Source organism: Phoca vitulina, unplaced genomic scaffold (assembly GCF_004348235.1).
Source record: "Phoca vitulina isolate PV1807 unplaced genomic scaffold, GSC_HSeal_1.0 scaffold7, whole genome shotgun sequence".
Lineage (NCBI taxonomy): Eukaryota > Metazoa > Chordata > Mammalia > Carnivora > Phocidae > Phoca > Phoca vitulina.
The window spans coordinates 38,829,728-38,850,799 of NW_022589710.1; the positions used below are offsets into that span (position 1 = coordinate 38,829,728).

General features: G+C 42.3%; 1 protein-coding gene across 1 annotated transcript; it reads right to left on the bottom strand.

Moving 5' to 3' along the window:
• Nucleotides 1-69: 69 nt before the first annotated feature.
• Nucleotides 70-20,752, bottom strand: ATP6V1D (ATPase H+ transporting V1 subunit D). The gene is made up of 9 exons (XM_032405357.1): nucleotides 20,581-20,752; nucleotides 15,843-15,960; nucleotides 7,907-7,986; nucleotides 6,091-6,158; nucleotides 5,338-5,382; nucleotides 4,103-4,206; nucleotides 3,503-3,569; nucleotides 1,836-1,914; nucleotides 70-758 (listed from the first exon to the last, which is right to left on the bottom strand). Exons 1-9 carry the CDS (start codon nucleotides 20,619-20,621, stop codon nucleotides 617-619), a joined length of 744 nt encoding a protein of 247 aa, XP_032261248.1. The 5' UTR covers nucleotides 20,622-20,752; the 3' UTR covers nucleotides 70-616.
• Between the last annotated feature and the right edge of the window lie 320 nt (nucleotides 20,753-21,072).

Sequence of the window (21,072 nt, forward strand, 5' to 3'; positions counted from 1 at the left end):
GCTCTAACCCATGTGCCAATCTGAGGATAAGAACGTGACTGATAGTAAATTAAAAAAAAAAAGGAACAATTCACTTTTAAATCATTTTACTGTTTATACCATAATCACATTAAAATTGGCAGAACTCCCATGACAGACAGGACAGAGACCTGTCATGCAAGGCAAACAGTGAAGGTTTCATAAAGCTGGAGAGAAGTACCAGGGTCCCAAGGATGGCCAGAGCGATCTCAGACAGCAGTGCCACGGTGTCGGTGTCAGGGCAGGTGGGGACACAGGCGGCCACGGCCACAGCTGGCCTGAGGCCACTGCTGTTTCCTAAGGGGGATTTCCTAATATGCTTGGTAAGCAGATCACTTGAACAGATGTACATGGAGCAGGGTACTGCTTCTGCTGAATAAATTCTACAGGTTCCTGGGTAGGGGCTACAAATCTCATGTGATAAATGGTTGCTGAATTAGGATTTTGCAAAGGTAGTCCCATAACCAACATCCAGGGAAATTTTACCACCAGTGAAATTCTTAGGCCAAAAAATAAATAGCCACACATACCAAACCTACACACCGTGAATTAAAATGGTACCATGTTAGAGCTTATGAAAGAACCAGAGCGGGAAAGATTATTCAAACAGAAGATCCTCATCCTTTTCTTCAGCCAAAAGATTAGCAGGCTCCATCACCTCACCAGCTGCCCTCCGTTGCTCTAAGTCCTTCTCAGATTTTTCCTTGAGAATCTTTTTCTTCTCCTGTATTTTCTTTAATCTGTAAAACAAAACGAGGGAATTTTCTGAACACTGTTTCAGTTCTAAGTATATCTGACCTCTGCTAGTTTTGTAACAAGGATCATGAACACCTACAAACTAGAACAAAATTTTACTTTTATTTCCATTTCAGTGATCTATATAATCCATTTTTAAAATAAAGATTTGAGGTAGAATATACACATTTTAAGCTGATAATGGACTTTGAAGGGGTGGGGGGAAGGGAGACTATCCACGTCCTACATGTCTGCAGAGAAAGCTCTTTTTAGAAGACAATCCCATGTGCCAATCTGAGCATAAGAATGTGACTGATACTCTTAGCAGTAAATTTTTTAAAAGTTCCTATCCCAGACTCAAACCTTGAAATCCATCCCTTGATAATGGAACACCTTTTAAGCATCAGACATTTATTAAAATTTTGAATCAGTTTGGATCACCACAATCCTGAATGTCACTGAAGGACAGAAACACAATAACCTTTTATAATTAAGATTATAAATCATAGATGGCCACGTCTTCCCTGAGTACGGGCCTTCACCTGTCTCCCACCATCTCTGAACCTGACACACTGACCTCTCTATACTACCCTTTTAGTATCTGTTGTCCCTACCAGCTCCAATTGGTCATAACCAATTCATGTACATGCCTCATTTCTCTGAGTACTGTGCTAATTCTCTAATGGTATGATTTATATTATTACATAATGCCCCCAAGTACTTTATACTTTCTCCTGGAACATGTTCACCATGCAATACATAGTTGTTGATTAATTCCAGTTTCTTTTTATGAGGCAGACACCTGATCTAAATTATTATTTCATTTTAAAGAATAATCAAGTCTATGAATAGTTTCTCCTAAGGGCCTAACTTTTTGGAGATGCCATATTTTAAATATATGCAAAACTTGGCACAGATTAGTTCTCCAGAGCCTTTGCCAATATTATGTCTTGCTTCTCATTTATCAGAATAAAATGCAGGCTGTGCTAATTCTAAAGAACATAAGCCAACAGTCTCTCAGCAAACTGAGCCTTTGAATAGGAAAAACAAAAAATGATCAATAATTGCCAATTCCAACAAACCTATAGAACTCTTCTCGCTCTCTCTCATCCAGCTCTGTGATGATATAAGCAAGGGTACGTTCAATCCGGGGAATGATGACTAGGGTTTAAAAAAATATATATATGAGAACTTCAGACCTTTTTTCAAATTGCCCGTGTTCATTTGTGTAACATTTTCTAATTGTAAAATTAATCTACATTTAATGCAGAAAACTTAGGAAACAAAAACAAAAAATAAAAGTAAGTATAATCCAACCACCCTAAAATAACTACTGTAAGTATTTCAGTATATGCCCTTCTAGTGTCCTTTCTATGGACAGATAATATACACAATATATACAACACAATTCTATGGACCACAATACATGTAACACTGAACATACTGAATTTATATGAATATACAACACTGAACCACAGATGTTATTTTAAATATAATCACAATCCCTGTTAAAAAGCAGATCAAGCAGAGAGAATGCACTAAGCTGAGTTTTAGGTTAGTCACAAGGTGCTGCTTTACAGAGAATTTGCCTATCTGCTTCTAAAATGTGAACTCGTAGGGGGCGCCTGGGTGGCTCAGTCGTTAAGCGTCTGCCTTCAGCTCAGGTCATGATCCCAGGGTCCCGGGATCGAGCCCTGCATCGGGCTCCCTGCTCGGCGGGGAGCCTGCTTCTCCCTCTCCCACTCCCCCTGCTTGTGCTCCCTCTCTCTCTCTCGCTGTCTGTCAAATAAATAAAATCTTTAAAAAGAAAGAAATTAAATAAAATGTGAACTCGTTGAGTGCTGGAACTATCACCTTATCCACCCTGTTTTGCTTGCAGTTCCACTTACAGGGTCTGGCACTAGCAACTGGTCAGGAAGGGTGTGCTGAGTTTTTAAAAATGAGAGAACTTCCTCGTTAACACAGCGTGCAAAATAACTTCTTTGCTGTTCAAAATTTGTTCCTTTCTTACCTTAAAACTGAGTATTTCTTTAATGAAAATAGAGTTTCTTTAACGGAAAGTATCGTGCCAACACTAAGCACAGTTACAGAATAGTAAGAGATGGAAAATAAATGCATCAAATGGGAAAATGTTTAGGAATCAAGGAGAAGAGCAGGACATAAAGCCTACAGGAAAGGGATTTAAAGTTAAATATTTAATGTGTTCAAAAAGATCACTGAATCACTGGAAAGAACTAAAGAAAACACTAGGGTTTTTAAAAATTGTTTTGTCCTTTATTTGTGACCAGAAATGAATTAAACACTTTGGAATTTTTAACTTAACCATTCCCTTATGTATATGGACTTGGGGGGGGTTACACAACTCTTTTTTTTTTTTTTAAAGATTTTATTTATTTATTTGACAGAGAGAGACACAGCGAGAGAGGGAACACAAGCAGGGGGAGTGGGAGAGGGAGAAGCAGGCCTCCTGCTGAGCAGGGAGCCCGATGTGGGGCTCGATCCCAGGACCCTGGGATCACAACCTGAGCCGAAGGCAGTCGCTTAACCGACTGAGCCACCCAGACGCCCCTACACAACTCTTTTAAAGCACTTACTACTAACCCCTTCCTGTGCGGCTGACCCACGCTGCCCTGCCCACTGGGGATGGGGCAAGGTCTTACTCCCCGTGCGGTCGGTGCCTGGATCCCATGCAAACATGGAGCTATGGACAAGTGGACGAACAAAGAGCCTCACAGCAGCACACACTCACCGTGTTCAATGGCATTGACACGCCTGTTGGTTATCTTAATGGCTTCATCCAAAGTAACAAAGGAAGTCTAAGATAAGAGGACAAATTAATAATTTAAGCATGAAGTTTTCCTAATCGTGTCCTGTCTGGCTTTAAGCAGGCTGCACTTGTAGAGAACATTTGGAAACCAAGGCTACATTTCAACAATTTCCATAGAACACTATTTCCAGGCTATTATAATGTGTTTACTTCCGATTTGCCTGAAGTTATAAAAATGGCAAGGGGAGAGAATCAGGCACGATGACATATTATATATATGAACTGGCCACAAAGGGGAAAAAATAGCTTTCATGCATAAACTGTTATATTTGCAGTTAAATCTGGTATTGACTGCTGCCGTTCTCACCTACCAAAGAGTGCAAGTCTACCGATGCACACACGTTTCGTTAGTCATCGGTAGGGACGCTGGTGCGGAAACCACCGTTTCAGAAATCAAAATGTCTCTGGTTCGTTTCCCATAAAATCCCGGGAACAGCCTAAAGCCCTAAGCGCGGGACCCTGTCAGAGAAAGGACCCTCAGATGCCCACGCGCGCCAGGGGCCCTCCGGCTGCTGTGCTCACCTGAAGCGAGGCTAGTTCCACCAGTAACTCCACTGCTTTGGCGTAGTTCCTCTTTAATTTGGCCAGCTGCTCGCCACCTCGGGCTAACCCAGTCAGTTCATAACCTGAAAGAACCAGTCAGGCGATGTCTGTCATTACCGAGTAAATAATCTTCCCCACAAATTTCCCCAAAAGCAGTCAGACTAATACCAAACAAGGAGAAACGAATTCACTGACGCCAGGCCAGGCTGCACAGTCAGTAGGTCTGGTTCTTCCGACGTGAGGTTTTAAGCATTTGGTTTTTTTTAGTTTTTATTGAAAGTCCAGCTAAAATATAGTGTCATTTTAGTTTTAGGTGTTCGGAATAGTGATGTAACACTTCCACGCAATACCTGGTGCTCTCACAAGTGCGCTCCTCACTCCCTATCGCCTATTTCACCCCTGCCCCCCACCCCCTCCCGTAACCATCAGTTTGTTCTCTACAGTTAAGAGTAACAGTGATCATGTTTTTCTTCCCAAGGAAACTACTCTAAATATAACTATAGGAGAAGCTTTTAACCACTGGGCCCCACTGCCTTGGGCGTGACACAGCCTGACGCCCACAGTACAGTACCGTTCCCTAGCAGGGGGCTCCCTAGCTTGCTCCACTTCTTCATCTGAGCTACACTAAACACTCTCTGTGAACCAGTGGAAGACGAGTGCCAAAAATTATTGTTTCTATGAAAAAAAGTTGATTACTTTGGAAAGACTCCATAAAGATGTGTTACTACTCAAATGCTATCAAATTAGGAAACGCTAAGACAATTGTAAAAAATTGAGAATGAGCTATAAAATCTAGGAAGATTTAGCATTCAGATTGCATCACAGAGTCTAAGACCTTATTTTACTTTATAGAAGCTCAAACTGGAAATTATAAACAATGCATTATGGGTGTAGTTTATGCAGAAAGACAACACAGAAGTCTAATTAGTGGATTCATACTCAAAGGCCATGGGCTTGCACATTTTTTTAATGGCAAATGACTGTTTATGTATTTCTAGGTTGAAATAAAATATTTTAAGACATTATAATGTTTTATGACTCCCAATTTTATTAACTGATTAACTCTTGTCCCAACTGTACCGTATAAGAAGGATACTAACACTGGAACCACTAAACTCTAAGAAAGTCCATCCAGCACCAATTTTCCAGGAAAAGGTTCATTTAAAGAGGAATCTGGAGAACGCAGAAACATACACTACCAAAGTCACACTTACTGTCAGTTCCTTCATGGTAATGTTCAAACACTGGCAAAGTAACACCTGTTAAACACAAACATGTGGATTCACAAGCATGTCCATGAAGTACTGTTTCTTGATCACCACTGTTCCCTGTGTTTCTTTTTCAGCAAATACTCAAAAGTCAAAAGACTGGAATTTAACTGGTTTCAATGAATGAATTTAGGAACCTGGTACCTTAAGTGTCCATTCCTATTTAATAATCAAATTATCCTGAGTAATAAGAGATCAAGCTGTTAACAATTATTTTCCTTTCAGCTTTGAGCTATATGTAAAATGCAAAAAAAAAAAAAAATTGCACATACTTAATGTATACATTTTGATGAATTTAGATATATGCATACACCCATGATACCATCACCACAATAAAGGTAATAAACATTATCTATCACCTCCAAAGATTTGTGTCCCTTTTCTTGTGTGTACGTTAATACTCAACACAAGATCTACCCTAAGTTTTTAAATACACAACACTGCATTGTTAACTATAGGCACTACATTGTACAGCCAATCTCTATAAGGTATTCTTCATGTATAACTGTAACTTTATCCCCATTTCCCCCACCCCCATCCTCTGGCAACCACCAGTTACAAAGATTTTAACATGTAAAGCAAATCAATTTGTTCTAAGTAGAAGAGATTAATTAGGACATGAAGATCTTGCCGTATAAACAGGTTAATTTTTAAAGGTCATCTTTTCTTCCTAAGGATTCTGAAGGGTTGAAAAGTTACCTGCTACGTTATCTTTCTTAGCTCGGATCTTCACTTGGGCTTTATTTACATTTTGGATAACTGTGGTGCTGCAGAAAAAGAAAAGGCCTTGATTTAGTTGAGATTTTAGAGTGAGAAATGAAACTACAGGGACCCATCAGGTAATTTCAACAAGGGTGAGAAAGCACAAGTATGTTTTGATAATTGTCTTTCCAGAAAAAGGAAAATCACTGCTGCCAGAGGAAGGTCTCAGAGAGCAAAGAATGAACCGTAGGAAAACAAAGAATGATTTTAAAGTACACAGACTGCTTGAGTTTTCAGTCAGGCATGTGGTGCCACAGATGTAACTTTAAGGATTTTTATTCAGCCAATGTAATTTAGAGAAAACTCCTGGGGCGCCTGGGTGGCTCAGTCATTAAGCGTCTGCCTTCGGCTCAGGTCATGGTCCCAGGGTCCTGGGATCGAGCCCCGCATCAGGCTCCCTGCTCTGCGGGAGGCCTGCTTCTCCCTCTCTCGCTGTCTCTCGCTGTCAAATAAGTAAATAAAATCTTTAAAAAAAAAAATTTTTTTTTAGAGAAAACTCCTTCCTTCTAGGTTTGCTGTCCAAACCTTCTAGATTTGGCTAAGTAGGAGTTCAATTCCTTTACCCCAGAACCTAATTTCCTTCTGGTTTTGTCTGACTCCCCAACCTGTTCTTATCATAAAGTGTTTTCACCATAACCACCCTAAAACGCATTCACATACCACTTACATACTGTTGATTCCCTCCTGCTGCTAGAACACTGGCAAAAATTAAAGTCCATCTCTTCAAGAGGCCTTAAGCCCCTGTGGTTGTAAGACCTGTCAGCTAATGCTCCTGAGTAACACAAACTAGGAATGGAGACATCGTGTCACTGGGTAAAGACAACTAAAATAAAAAATCCTGAAAACAGTTTCCACCTCTGTCCCCAAATAGCCATCTGACCTCAGGAAGGCACTGAATTTAAAGGGAAAATAACAGGGGCGCCTGGGTGGCTCAGTTGGTTAAGCGACTGCCTTCGTCTCAGGTCATGATCCTGGAGTCCCTGGATCAAGTCCCGCATCGGGCTCCCTGCTCGGCAGGGAGTCTGCTTCTCAGATGAAAGATGAAAAAGTCGGCAGGGATCTTTACTAAAGGACCTCCCCCCTCTCATGTGCTCTCTCTCTCTCTCTCGCTCTCTCTCAAATAAATAAATAAATAAATCTTTAAAAAAAAAAAAAAAAAGGGAAAATAACAATGTTTGCCTGGTTTACCACACAAGCTTATCTGGGGAGAATCACACAACATAACTGGCAAAACCCCCCTGTAAAGCAAAAAGTAAACCATTTTACATGCTTTGTATATAAAGCATATATTGATATGACAAAACTCTTAGAATTCATGCCCTTTAAACCAATTCCATTCTCAAACTTATCCTAAGGAAATAATTCTACAGAAACAAAAATATATATGCATGAAAATGTTCATGGCATCTTTTCTAATATTCTAAAACTCTGAAAATCAACCCAAAAGTTCACCATTAGGAGAAACAGTTAATAAATTATGTACATCTAGAGAAAAGTTATACAGCTATGTGAAGATGAGATGTTTAGGACACAATGTTAAATGAAAACAGACTAGAGAATGTTAAGTATACTGTGCCTACAACTCTGTACCAGACACGTGCGTGTGACAATAAAGACGCTGGTGTTAGGGTCATATAACCCCATCATTTGTCTTCAGTGCTTAGATGTTTTATCATTAACAGTAACTTTTAAGGGAAATTATGAACATGAAAGCACTCTGATTTTTTAAAACACCCCATTAAGTTCTTCTTACCTGAAATCCCCTGCTGTGAACTTGGCCTCAGCAAGTGAAAAGGCAGCTTCTCTCATCACTTCACCCATCAACATTTTAGTCTGGAAAAGCATAAACCAACAGCTGATTCAACTCGTTTTGTACAAGGAAAGAAACATCAATATCATGTTCCTTTAATAACCAGTATTTTATACCAGGTGTGTCTAAAATATTGACTTGATAACAAAAATGGATATCCAATTTTGCTTGAACAGTTTTGGTTATGGTCACTAACAGTGTTGCAACACCGTATGTTTTATAATTAAAACGTTAGAATAAAGACATTAAGAAATAGAAAATGATCTTTACTAAAGGACCTATCTTATTCCTGCATGGGTCCATACTAATGTGCTCAAATTAATCTCTCAAATTCACTGCAGTGCAGTGAAAATCTTAATGGCATAGTGATTCTAATATAAACCTGGAATATTCAATGTTTGAAAAAATCCAACCATCTTTTTGAAAGAAAAAAAGCAGGGGCAGGTAGGCAGAATTGCCAAGTATTAAAAATAAGGAAATACATCCAATATGGGGACAAATAAGTCAGTGAAATGTAATAGAGTTCAGAAAGAGCCGCAGGTCTCTATGGAAATTTAGTAACATAAACAGGCCATTCAAATGGCCACCCACTTACAAAATGAGCTTGTCCCTATCTCCTTATATCACACACTCCAGAAATTCTTAAAGATAAAACTTAAAAAAAAAAAAAACTATAAAACAGAATATTTTCTTAATCTTTTTAGGCCTTCCTAAGCACTATATATAACCCAAAAGCCACATTAAAAAAAAAAAAAAAAAAGACTAACAGATTTGACCAAATAAGTATTTTTTTAAAAAAGTTAAAGGCCAGAGGGAAATATTTTTAGTATTTTACACACTAACTAGAATATTTGTAGAACTCCTACAAAAAGAAAGAAATTGACCAAGAAAATCAAATTACCCATAAACATGAAAAGATGTTCAACCTCACAATCAAAAGTAGTACAAATTAAAGATACTAATTTTAGGGGCATCTGGGTGGCTCAGTCAGTTGAGCGTCCAACTCTTGATTTTGGCTCAGGTCATGATTTCAGGGTCGGGAGATCGAGCCCTGCGTCAAGCTCTGTGCTCATCATGGAGTCTGCTTGAGATTCACTCTCTCCCTTTACCCTCCCTTGGCTCACTCGCTCACTCTCTCTCTGAAATAAATACATCTTTTTTTAAAAAATGGATAAAAATAAAAGACACCATTTTAGCTCAATAGATTGGCAACAAATAAAAAAGATTAACACCCAGTTAGGAAGAATCTGAAAGAATAGATCCTCTCACTAATCATTTGGTGGGAATGTAAATTAGTATTACAAGTTGGAGAACAATTTGGCAATTATCCATCAAAATTTAAATGAATAGGGGCACCTGGGTGGCTCACTTGGTTAAGCATCTGCCTTTGGCTCAGGTCACGATCTCAGGGTCCTGGGATCGAGTCCCACATCAGTCTCCCTGCTCAGCGGGGAGTCTGCTTCTCTCCCCCAAACCCCCCACTCCCACTCATGCACTCTCTCACTCTCAAATAAATTTTTTAAAAACCTTTAAAAAAATGCAAATGACAGATCCTGAAGATTCTAAGACTTTCCAGAGAAATGCTAGCACACATACTGTTAGAAGGTGGAGGAGGGACAGTACAGTATCCTCCAGAGGGAGAAGGCACTCTGAGACGGAAAAACAGTACAAGCCACTCCATACTACTTACACAGAGTTTTACTCCAGGTAACCTACCGACAGGGAGGGATCGGGAAGACAAACAACCCAGGCAGCTATACGGCTGCTCTCCCCACCCCTGTTCCCTGCCAAGTCTGCATCACAACCACTTTTACAGAGCGAGGGGGCGTGGTGGGCAGGTCACAGGGTAGTTCCGTAACCTGTGCGCCAGCAATCTCTACTAGCTGCGTCCGCGGCACCCTTGGTACACCACTTAGGAAGGATGAGAACAACCCCTCCCACCTTTCAATCAGGGCTAACATTAACCTCCACGGGGCCCGGAACACACAGCCCCACGGAGTCCCTGTGCGGCATGAACAAGATGGAGGAGCTGAAACGGGAGGCAGTGTTGTCAGCACTCCTACACTCCACCCTCGACATCCTTCCGGCCCGGATCATCTTCTCACGCCATTCTTCCGCAAGGACCATGCAGCCAGGTACTGGGAGGTGACCTGCATCCCTGTACCACAGCAGCACTGTGATTATACTTCTAAGACCAGAGAGAATACTTAGAACTGTGGTTCCCCAACACCCCAGGAAAGAGGTCCCTTCCACAGACGCAGCAGTTGGAGCGACCGTAAACTTCGGTGTAAGCGTGGCCTATAACAAGATGTTTCCAGACACAACAGAAACATTAACAATGCAAGGTTATGGGCTGTAAGAAATGTCTTACAAGCAACAGATATGGCAAATCTTCAGTTAGCAACAACAGGGTAGTGGTTTCGTCCCCATGAGGTAATCTATACCATCCCTGGCTTTGGTATTTTCCCTGGGAGATGAAACCATTTATTTTGCTCCTTAATATCATCAGAGGACGTATCTACGTTGTACATACACAACCATACTGACAACCCTACCTCCACACCAAGAGTCAGAGGTTCAGAAGCAGTTCCTTGCATGTGCTGGGCCCTGACCAATATATAATGAAGGGTTAAGGATACCAGATGTGAGGCCTTGGCCCCAAGGGATTAGGACACCAAGCCACCTGGAGGAGGCATTCCAAGTCAATTTCCAATGAACTAGAGCCTTCCCAGATGGGAAGTCTTGTAGCAATCACAGAAGCAGTCCCTCCCCCGCCCATAGGCCTCAGAGCTCCCGACAATACCTGCACCCAAGAGCTGCATGGGTGTCGCTGCTTAGGTGCTCATATGCAGAGGTCTGTCCTGCTATGGGCACAGCCTTAAAAAGTTGAATTGCCAGTTACTACTGGAGACCATCCTTTGAGGGCGCCACCTGGTGACAAAGTCTTTAAGGTGTTTCCTAGTAGTCCATTCATCCTTCCAGTTAGACCTGCAGCAGTGAGACTGTATGGCGGGTGGGAAGTCCACAATATATCCCAGGCCTCTGCCCATTCTTGGACATCATGACCAGTAAAACGTCCCTGGCTCACTATCTGAGTCGGTTTGTACATGCTCTCCAGTTCTGTTAACCTGTTATGGTTGCAGCCTGATTAGCTCTTTTACAGGCAAAGGCTTATACAAGTCCTGTGCAAGTGTCCACACGTGGGTCAGTGCACGTTTGAGCCCTTCCAACACTGGCAAAGGGCCTATGTTATCTACCTGCCAGCGAGAAACAAGGCTTGTAGTCCGCCCAATACACCCCAGGGTATGGCACGGTGACCATCACCTGAGGCGGTACTGGAGGCAGTCCTTGTCAGCAGCTTGTAGACTGAAATATTTTATTTTCTTTTAAAGATTTTGTTTATTTGAGAGAGAGAGACAGTGACAGAGATAGTGACAGAGAGCGCAAGTGGGGAGGAGAGGGAGAAGCAGGCTCCCACCAAGCAGGGAGTCTGACGTAGAACTCAATCCCAGGACCCCGGGATCATGACCTGAGCCGAAGGCAGACGTTTAGCTGACTGAGCCACCCAGGCGCCCCTGTAGATTGAAATATTTTAAAGGCAAACATAATCTTTTTACTATTTGCCAAGTAGTTCTGGGACCTCAGTCGGTGTCCCGATTTACGATGAACCCATTCTGCTACATCAGACAGAGTCAGCATTTCCTCCAGGAGAACTTGTGCCTGGCCTAGAGCGTTTGCCTCATAACTGCCTGGTAGTGTGGATGGGGAGTGAGCAGGGACACAGGTCATACTTGGACAGCTGCGTCAGGCTCAGGGCATACTTCCCAAACACCTTCCCACGGTTCTACTCCCCACAGAGCTCTATTTAGTATACCCCAACTGGGGCACCTGGGTGGCTCAGTCGTTAAGCATCTGCCTTTGGCTCAGGTCATGGTCCCAGGGTCCTGGGATCGAGCCCCACATAAGGCTCCCTGCTCATCCAGGAGCCTGCTTCTCCCTCTCCCACTCCCCCTGCTTGTGTTCCCTCTCTCACTGTGTCTCTGTCAAATAAATAAATAAAATCTTTAAAAAATAAATAAATAAATAAATAAATAACATACCCCACGCTTCTCTGTGCCATCAAAGCATCCATGCTGTCAACCCTTACAACACTGCCCAGCTGCAGTAGCCAAATCAATGCGCACTGGCTCGTAGGTCAACTCAATCCATACCACTCTCAATTCTGCCCACTGACTACTTTGTTTAGTTTTTTCTTCAAACCAAAGTACATCAGAATCCAGCCGAATGGCAGAGGAATGCCAAATAGGCAGGTTTCCCCTGCAACTGCCATCAGTATACTATGCATCCACCAGAGGCGAGGCTTTCCCTTCCTTTACTTAGGGGAAGGGAGGCACGATGTCAGCGACTCCTGGAAGTTGGGTTGGGTCGACTTAGGTGACCGGCCCTATTAATGAGTGTAGCTCCTGAGATAGTGGGTTGGTTAGTTACAAGCGCTCCTCCGCTGTAGGTAAGCATGTTATTTCTAGAAGGTGCTTCCCTGGGCACAGGCACACTTAGGTTTGCTGAACAAGTCCTTAATTCATGCCATCATAGGCAAATCAGCACTCATTCCTTCTGTCTGCTGCAGTGCAAGATACACAGCTAATAGTTGTTCTTCCATGAGACTACACCTGATTTCTATTCCCTTCCATAAATGAGACCAGAATCCTAACAGGATCCCACAAGCCCCAGCCAAGCCCTTCTAGATACGAATTTACATCTAATTCACATTAATACCCCCAAGGTCCATACTTGTTTTACTGCCATTTTTGCCCTTAAGATAGCCTCTTATTGGAGCACCTCAGTCAGTTAAGCGTCTGCCTTTGGTTCAGGCTGTGATCTTGGGGTCCTGGGATGGAGCCCCATGACCTCGGGCTTCCTGCTCAGCTGGGAGTCTGCTTCTCCCTCTCCCTCTGCTCCTCCTCTTCTCCCTTCTCATGCTCTCTAATAAATAAAATCTTCAAAAAAAAAAAAAAATATATATATATAGCCTCTTATCAGTTTGCACCCCAATCCCATCGGCTTACCCTTCTAACCAAGGCATTTAAAAAGTCTTAATATCTACTCTATTGCTAGATAGGGAACAAAAAGTCTCCAGTAACCCAATAAACCAAAAGCCTGTAATTCCTCTACCATTTTAGGGATTGGGAAGGCTTGCATTTTACTAATGACCGTCTCTGGCATCACTTGTCTTACTTGACCAAATGATGCCCATGAACTTTACCGATTAACCCAGCCCTTGGATCTTGTCGGTATTTACCTTCCATAATGCTCAGCAAGACCAAATTGAGTTGTCTGAATTTTCTTTCAGGATCCTGTATAAAATTAGATCTTGCCATAATTGTTTGAGAGACCTCGATGGGCCCCATTTCTGCAATTTTATCACTGGGAGAATCCTTTGTTTTTCCCGTTTTTCAACCTATTTCTCTTATGGCGGATTCTTTTGGTTTCCCTTATGTCAGCCACCATGGTAGCAATGGACCGATTAACCATAGGGGCAAGGACAGATATTAAGTCCCACACCATGCCCCCGTGGCTGACTGTAATATAAAGTCTTCCACAGAGAAAAGTAATTCTTTGTCTAGATCTCTAAAATGCTAGGTGTAAATGGCAGGTTTCATTCCCAGTTCACACAGAATTTCTTGTAGTTGTTCCCTGGAGATCAAGGAACATACCCCTTTTAGGCCAAGTTATCTTAATTCTAGCATTTATCCAATCAAGTTAACTAAGTGCCTGAGATTCTGTCCCAGGATTGTGGCATATATTTGTTGCATGGCAGAATGAGCACTGACTGGGGCCATTTTTGACATCCCAAACCTCCAAGAGGATACCCTCTTCCCGGTATCCCACCGTGGCAACGCCCACGCTGCCACCCCTTGTCGGCCGCCCTGCCTAAAGCAGCTGACCTGCTCCACTGAGTCAGTGGCAGAATATTCCCTCACTGTCATACCCTGACTAGCGGGAATTTTTTCTCCCTCATCCTCAGGCAAGCAGGTAGCCTGGGGCTCTGTTTGAATCAGAGGGCGTGTCTATATATCATGTTCCTCCTCTAGGACAACCTCCTCCTCATCAGAGTCATCACCCCAGGGATCCCAGGCCTCTGGGTCCCCACTCTCCTGAGACATCACAGTTCTCCCTTCAGTGTGCAGCGGCTGGCACTCACCCTCTCCACCCTCCCAAGCCCGTAATTCCCAAGTGTCCCTCGGGCTGTTGGGGTTCCTCCAGACACAGCATCCCGAGAGGAGGAACGTGCGGCTCACACATCCCCTTCCAAAGCCAACACTTCTCCGGTCTGCAGTCTGCTCCGATTCCCGCCCTATTCCTGACTCTCCTCCCCGGCACCTCACCAAGCACACATGGAGGCCCAGCCACGCTGCAACCGCTGGGCGGCGGCTCTCCCTTCTCCTCTCAGGCAGGCCTTCTAACCCCCTGCTTTCATAGAGCGAGGGGCTTGGGGGGGCGATCACGGGATAGTTAGCTCACACGGCGCCTCCTGCGCGCCACTCTAGGGAGGGTCAGAACAAAGCCTTCCCGCATTCTGGTCAGGGCAAACATTAACCTCCATGGAGCCCACAACACATAGCCCCGAGGAAGGTGACAGTGCAGCCACGAACAAGAGGGAGGGCCAAAGATGGAGTCAGTGTTGTCAGTACTCTTACACATAGACATGAGGACTGAAGAGTACTCTCCCCCACTAAATAGTAAAACTATGCATTCATCAACAGAAAAATGGTTAAATTCCATTATCCATTCGATGGCATTCCATGCAGCTGTTATAAAGAAAGAGGCAGATCTATGTATTGATGTAGAAAGCGGTCTATACTCTGCCAAGGGGAATAGGCAGGAATTGAATTATGTAATGTATAACAGCTGCATGTTACTAAAAACATCCATGATGAAAGACAGACAGAAAGACTATAAATCAAAGTGTCACAGAGAACTCTGGGAAATGAGAAAGGTAGTTGGGAGGGGGAGGGGAATAATCTTCATTTTTTAAAATATATTTCCATATTCACATTTCATTTACCTAAAAAGCACTGAACTGAAACATACTCTGTGCCAGCACTGTTCTAGGCACAGGAAATAAGTGCTGAAAGGATTAAGTCCCTGCTTTCACAGAACTAACACTCTCTAGTGGGGGCAACCAATCAAACAAGAAAATATGCAGTAGTACATGCTATGACAAAAATAAGGAAATGTGGGGTGCCTGAGTGATGCAACTAGTTAAGCGTCAGACTCTTGGTTTCACCTCAGGTCATGATCTCACCGTTGTGAGATCGAACCCCGCGTCTGGCTCTACACTAAGTGTGGAATCTGCTTAAGACTCTCTCTCCACCCTCTCCCTCTGCCCCTCCCCGTGCTCCTGCTCTCTTTCTCCTCTCAAATAAATAAATCTTTAAAAAAAAAAAATAAGGAAACAAGACAGAGGTAAATATAGTGGTCACTTCAGATTGGGTGATCAGGGATGGCTTCTCTGAAGAGACCAGAATGATGAGAGGAGCAAATCATAAGTTCTGGGAAAGAACATTTCAAGCAGAAGAAACAGCTAATGAAGGTAATGAAAAGGTCCTGGAGGAAAATGGCAGGGAGAATGCTCCAAACGAGGTCAGAGTGGCAGGCAGGGGCCAGATCGGATCAAGTGGGGTTTGGCAGGCAAGAGTAATGAGTCCATATTTTATATTAAATGATCTGAAACTTGTTACAGTCATAATGGTATTTCTACTTCTGAAAGAAAGAAATTTAATTAAAATAACTTAAAAATTAAAATGCCAATAGCCATGCTGGATTTTCCTTAAATATCTCTAAAATAAATAACTGTTCTAAGCACAGTTCATTCTACCTCTATTATCTTCTTTAGGATCTGTCGAAATCGAAGAGTTAAGGCATCAGATTTTTTCTTCAGGAGGTTTCGACCTGTCTGTGCTCCTTTTAATCGAGCCTTCATGATGGTCTGTGCCCTATATAAACAAAATTAAAAATATTTATTCCCACTGTTTAAAAAACATAAGAATACTTCCCCCAATATAGTACTAAAATTATGCTTTACTCTATGATGTCATGAGAATAAGAATATATAGCATCTGTGCTGACAGTTGTAACTAATTGGTTTCTCAATACTGTAGATTTCCATCTTCAGTGTTCCATAAATAAGAAGTTCATTTATTTAAAACAGAAATAATTCTTTGACCAATACCTGGGAAAAGTTATTTATTAAATCATAATAAAATTTATCAGGAGTCCTACTTTATGATGCCACCATAGCTAAAATATTTATTTGATTTGCAAGTTAAAATAATGTCTGTGTTTCCATTATAGGTGTATTAAGCATTTTTTAAAAATCTGTCCACTAATAAATATCAAAATTTGAAATGCACTTACCTTCAGGACCAACAATTCCACTGTGAGGAATTTATCCTAAAGATTTACTCCCACATGTACACAAAAATATATACAAGGTTAAGGATGGGTACTCCAGCCTTGTGTGTAATAGCAAAAGGGTGGAAACCAGCTAAATGTTCCATAAATCATGGTTCACATAAAATGGAACAATATGCAGCCATAAAAAAGAGGAAGGTAAAAGAAGAATATAATCTATATTATATTCTCTTACTCATGCAAAGTAAGGGATAAATATGCTTATATTGATATAGAGAATAATTCTAGAAAAGATTCACAGAAACTGCTAACAGTTTCCTTTGGGAAATGGGACTGAGTGGAAAAAATGGATTTACTTTTTACTGTATTTATAATACTCTTTTGGACCTTCTCTAATATATACCACAACCAATAATTACTTTTTCTACTAAAAGTGTGGCATTAAAGTATTTTCATTTCATCAGACAAAATCCTACTACCAATACTTTTATTAACTTGTAAATGACTCAAGGAATCAATGACGCATATTTCTGAGAAGTGACAAACTACAGAACTCTTCTTACCTCTTATTCCAATCTTTTCCCATCAGAAACCCCAATACCAAAGTCAAGAAAATAACAGCAGAAATTGACATTTCTGTTCTTGCTACCATATGCCAGATAAAATTAGTAAGAAAAAAGTAGGAAATATGATTTAACAAGATTGTATAATGTAGATACTTAAGGTGATTTGTATAAGGGAATATAATTTCATATGACCGGTGTTATACCAACTGCAAAATAGCATGTATTAATGGACCTTTGGGTAAATTCTTAGATTTTACTGAAATCTTTTACCATTGGGGAAAGGTTACTGAGACGATTCTATAGCTGGAATAAACTTTGAACATTATCTTGAAAATGAGGCTTAAAAAAATGAAACACTTTCTCCCAGTCACTCTAGGAAAAAAAAAAAAACTGATTGAAACACATTTCTGACTCCAGTTCCTTGCCCAAGGCTCAAACTAAGCTCAAACCTAGGCCCACTGTATCCCAACCACATGCCACACTGCCTACTACAAATAGCATCAGATGAACAGTCCTCTCTTTGAAAACTACTATTAGTAGTTGAATTTGCACTGACTGGCCTCATTGGAGGTCTAACCAAGTGAAGCTGGTTCAGTTTCCAGCCTTAGCTGGAGCTATCCACTCCAATGTGTACATTTAGCATATTATCTTGTTGACACTAATGACCAGAATCTGGGCTCAAAGACTTGGATCAAATTTAAGTCAAATCCCAGTACTGCAGATTCAATATAGTAAAAAAGGTGAGCTGGTTGATAAAATTGAATTTACCATGCTAATTTTGATTTCCTCCTAGCTAATGGCACCTCTGTGAAATAAACACATTTTAATTCTTGAGACGTGAAGAGTGACTTGCCTAAGTGCTTACAGCCAGTATGTCATAGAACCTGGATTTGACGGACTCCTGTTTGCAAATCCTTCATGCTTCTTTTGCTTTCACTCTAAACTTGTTTTGTTCTCTCTGCTGCCTAAGTGGGAGACAGCCCCACTTCACAGAATAACACTGTAAGGTGGAACTGACACAGAAGTCACTAAAGTATTTTCTATCCTAGCTCTTAAAAAACCGACTGCTTTATAAGTTTTAGTGCTGCTCAGCACTAGGAAAAAAGTTCGACCTTCAGCTAGAACGATGACTTTGTTTTCAGCTGAATCAAAGACATCTGACTACATGACAAAATACCTGCTGCTAAGCCTTGGGGAAAATATTTAGAGAAGCAGTAACTTCCTGCACCTTATTTTCCTCTCAATCAGCAAGCTGGGTGCTCTCAAATAGCAATTTTCAATTTACAAACCTATTAGTCTTCTTGTCTAAGCCCAAAGAAGTCCATTTTCACTTCTTAGTCTCAAAGTAAAAACAAAAAAATGTTAACATTCTGACTACTATCAAAAATAAACACAGCCACAGGGCGCCTGGGTGCCTCAGTTGTTAAGTGTCTGCCTTCGGCTCAGGTCATGATCCCAGGGTCCTGGGATCGAGCCCCGCATCGAGCTCCCTGCTCAGCAGGAAGCCTGCTTCTCCCTCTCTCACTCCCCCTGCTTGTGTTCCCTCTCTCGCTGTGTCTCTGTCAAATAAATAAATAAAATCTTAAAAAAAAAAAAAAAACACAGCCAGACATTAAAGTGGTGAAAACAGATTTTGTTCAGTAACCACTGACAGTAGCAGAAAAAGCTGAGCTCCATTCTGACTTGTGCAGAAGTGGTTGGGCATTCTAAAGGAAGAATAGGGAGAGGAGCAAAGGCTGACTCAAGAAGAGTCACAGAAGTAAAAAATTACAAAGGGCTGGTCACTGAAAATGACACTTGGCCAGCTGTGTCTGCTAGCTGGCAATCATGGAAGTTAGGATTCTATCCTCCCAGAGACTGGGAGACGTCCATCCTTCCTAATAACTACATTTCAAAGAAATGGCTTTCTGATCCTTGAGAATGACACTTCTAAGTTGTAGGAGAGAGATATATATTTCAAAAGGAAAAGAAAGGATTCATAATTGTAAGCCATTTTTAGTGAATGCCCTAAGAAAGGGAGGTCAGGGGCCTAATCATCAGGTATTGGATAGAACAAACAATAAATTCCCCTGGAAGCACTGGGCTTTCTCAGGCAGGCATTTTAATGGGTGCCAGGGTCATTCAAAGAACACAGCCTTAGGCCATGCTAGTTTGGTGGTCTTTCAGTGCAGACATTGGTTTGGGAGTTCTGGTAGCCTTAATCCTTATCTATTTTACAGACAGTGCCTTTCTCCACAACTGACTTGCTTCCCACCTAATAGAAACACCTGCTAAAAAATCAGTAGGTGAAGGTAAAAAATAAGCAAACAAAACCCCAAACCCTTTCATTTCATTAAGAGCTGCAGCCAACCTGGAAGAGACAGAAATATAAGTCTGGGGTTTGAAAAATAATTCTTTTATTTTAGGCATTCTCAGATTCTCTGAGAAAAAAAGTCAGGATGAAGAAAAAAAACCCAGAACATCCCCAAAGAAATAGGACCACAATCAAATATCTAAATGTCAAAGCCAAACCTGATTTTCTACTCCTCACTGTGAAAAAAAAAAGAGAGAGGAAGTAGAAGAGGAGAGGGCAAATAACTAATCTTTACTTTCCACACATTGTTAGGCAAATTTGAGAAAACTACAAAACCTTTAAAAACTGGCCAAACAGAGGTACCTGGGTGGCTCAATCCGTTAAGCACCTGCCTTCAGTTCAGGTCATGATCCCAGAGTCCTGGGATTGAGCCCCGCATCGGACTCCCTGATCAGCTGGGAGCCTGCTTCTCCCTCTCCCTCTGCCTGCCGCTCCCCTTGCTTGTGCTCTCTCCCTCTCTCTCTGTCAGATTAATAAAATCTTAAAATAATAATAACAACAACAATAAAAACTGGCCCAACGCTTAAGGCGCTATGCTTTTTTTTTGTAGACCTTCTATGGATTAATTCTCAAGACACTCTCTCCTCCTGGAGACAGCTCACATTTCGGTGGGAAAGATATGTAAACAAATATCCACTTTACAATCTGATGGGTGGTATTAACCGAGGTCTGTCTGAATGAGGCGCAATGGTGATGGAGCAAATGGACTGCCTCGAAAACTCAGGGGTATCTTCCCACCGCAGGTAGCATTTCATGGGATCTTGGAAAAGGAGAAAGGGGATCCAAGATCAAATCTGACGTCCACGCTAGGGCAATTCGATTCAACCCCAATTTGGCCTAGAAGCCTCTTCTATGTGCTTCTCACCATAGTAAACTTCCCCTCTCAAAGCATTTATCAGACCTCGCTAGCTGGTCCATCTCTCCGTTAAACTGTGAGCTCTTAGGCAAAACTGGCGATGATTCACAGTTCTATAAAACCACTACCCAGCTCAATAAGGGAATACGGGATGAATGACTCGATTGATGAATAAAGTCAGCGGTCCTCCGTAAAAACCAGCAGGCCGGGTAGCCTGTTCCTACGGGTTGGGATTGCTCTGTCCAGTATGGTTCCCTCAGAGGTATGTGTGAGGGAGCATCGCCCCAGACTCACGAAAATGGACGGGGGAGAGCTCAAGATCCCAGCAAACAAGGAACCTCGCTGCTGGTCCAGGGTATGCAGGGACTGCTGCTCGGGCAGGCGTTCAAGAACCTAGAAATGCTGCTAGACCCGTTCTTTTACTCACATGCGCGAGGGAAAGATTTCAATTCGGTCTTTGCCCGACATTCTGACGATGACAGTTTGGCTCGGATCCCCGGCCGAGCAATCGAGGCTGCAACTGCCCCAGCCACAGGGTCTTCCTCTAAGGGAGTCAGCTGGTTGGGTCACCTGACCCCCTCGCGTTGCTAAGGGGCAGCTGGGCTACGTATATACGCATTCTTCATTTCCGCTTCCTGTTGGCCCGGGGGGAGGGTGGGGGGAGGACAAGAATGAGGCGATGCCCGGATGTTAAGGCCTCGAACCCGGCACTGAACCGCCCCTCACTTCCGGTTCTCCTCCTAGCCCCTCCCCCTCCAGCTCCCAGGAGGCTGCGCAAGGCTCTGCACGCGCGGGGTGGAAAAAAAACAGGAGAGAAGAGTACACTCCTTCTCTTCTTCCACTTTTCATCTTTGGTCACAGCGCCACCTCATGGTTGACTGAAATCTCGAGAGAGGATTAATTCTTCAAGGACAAGGAA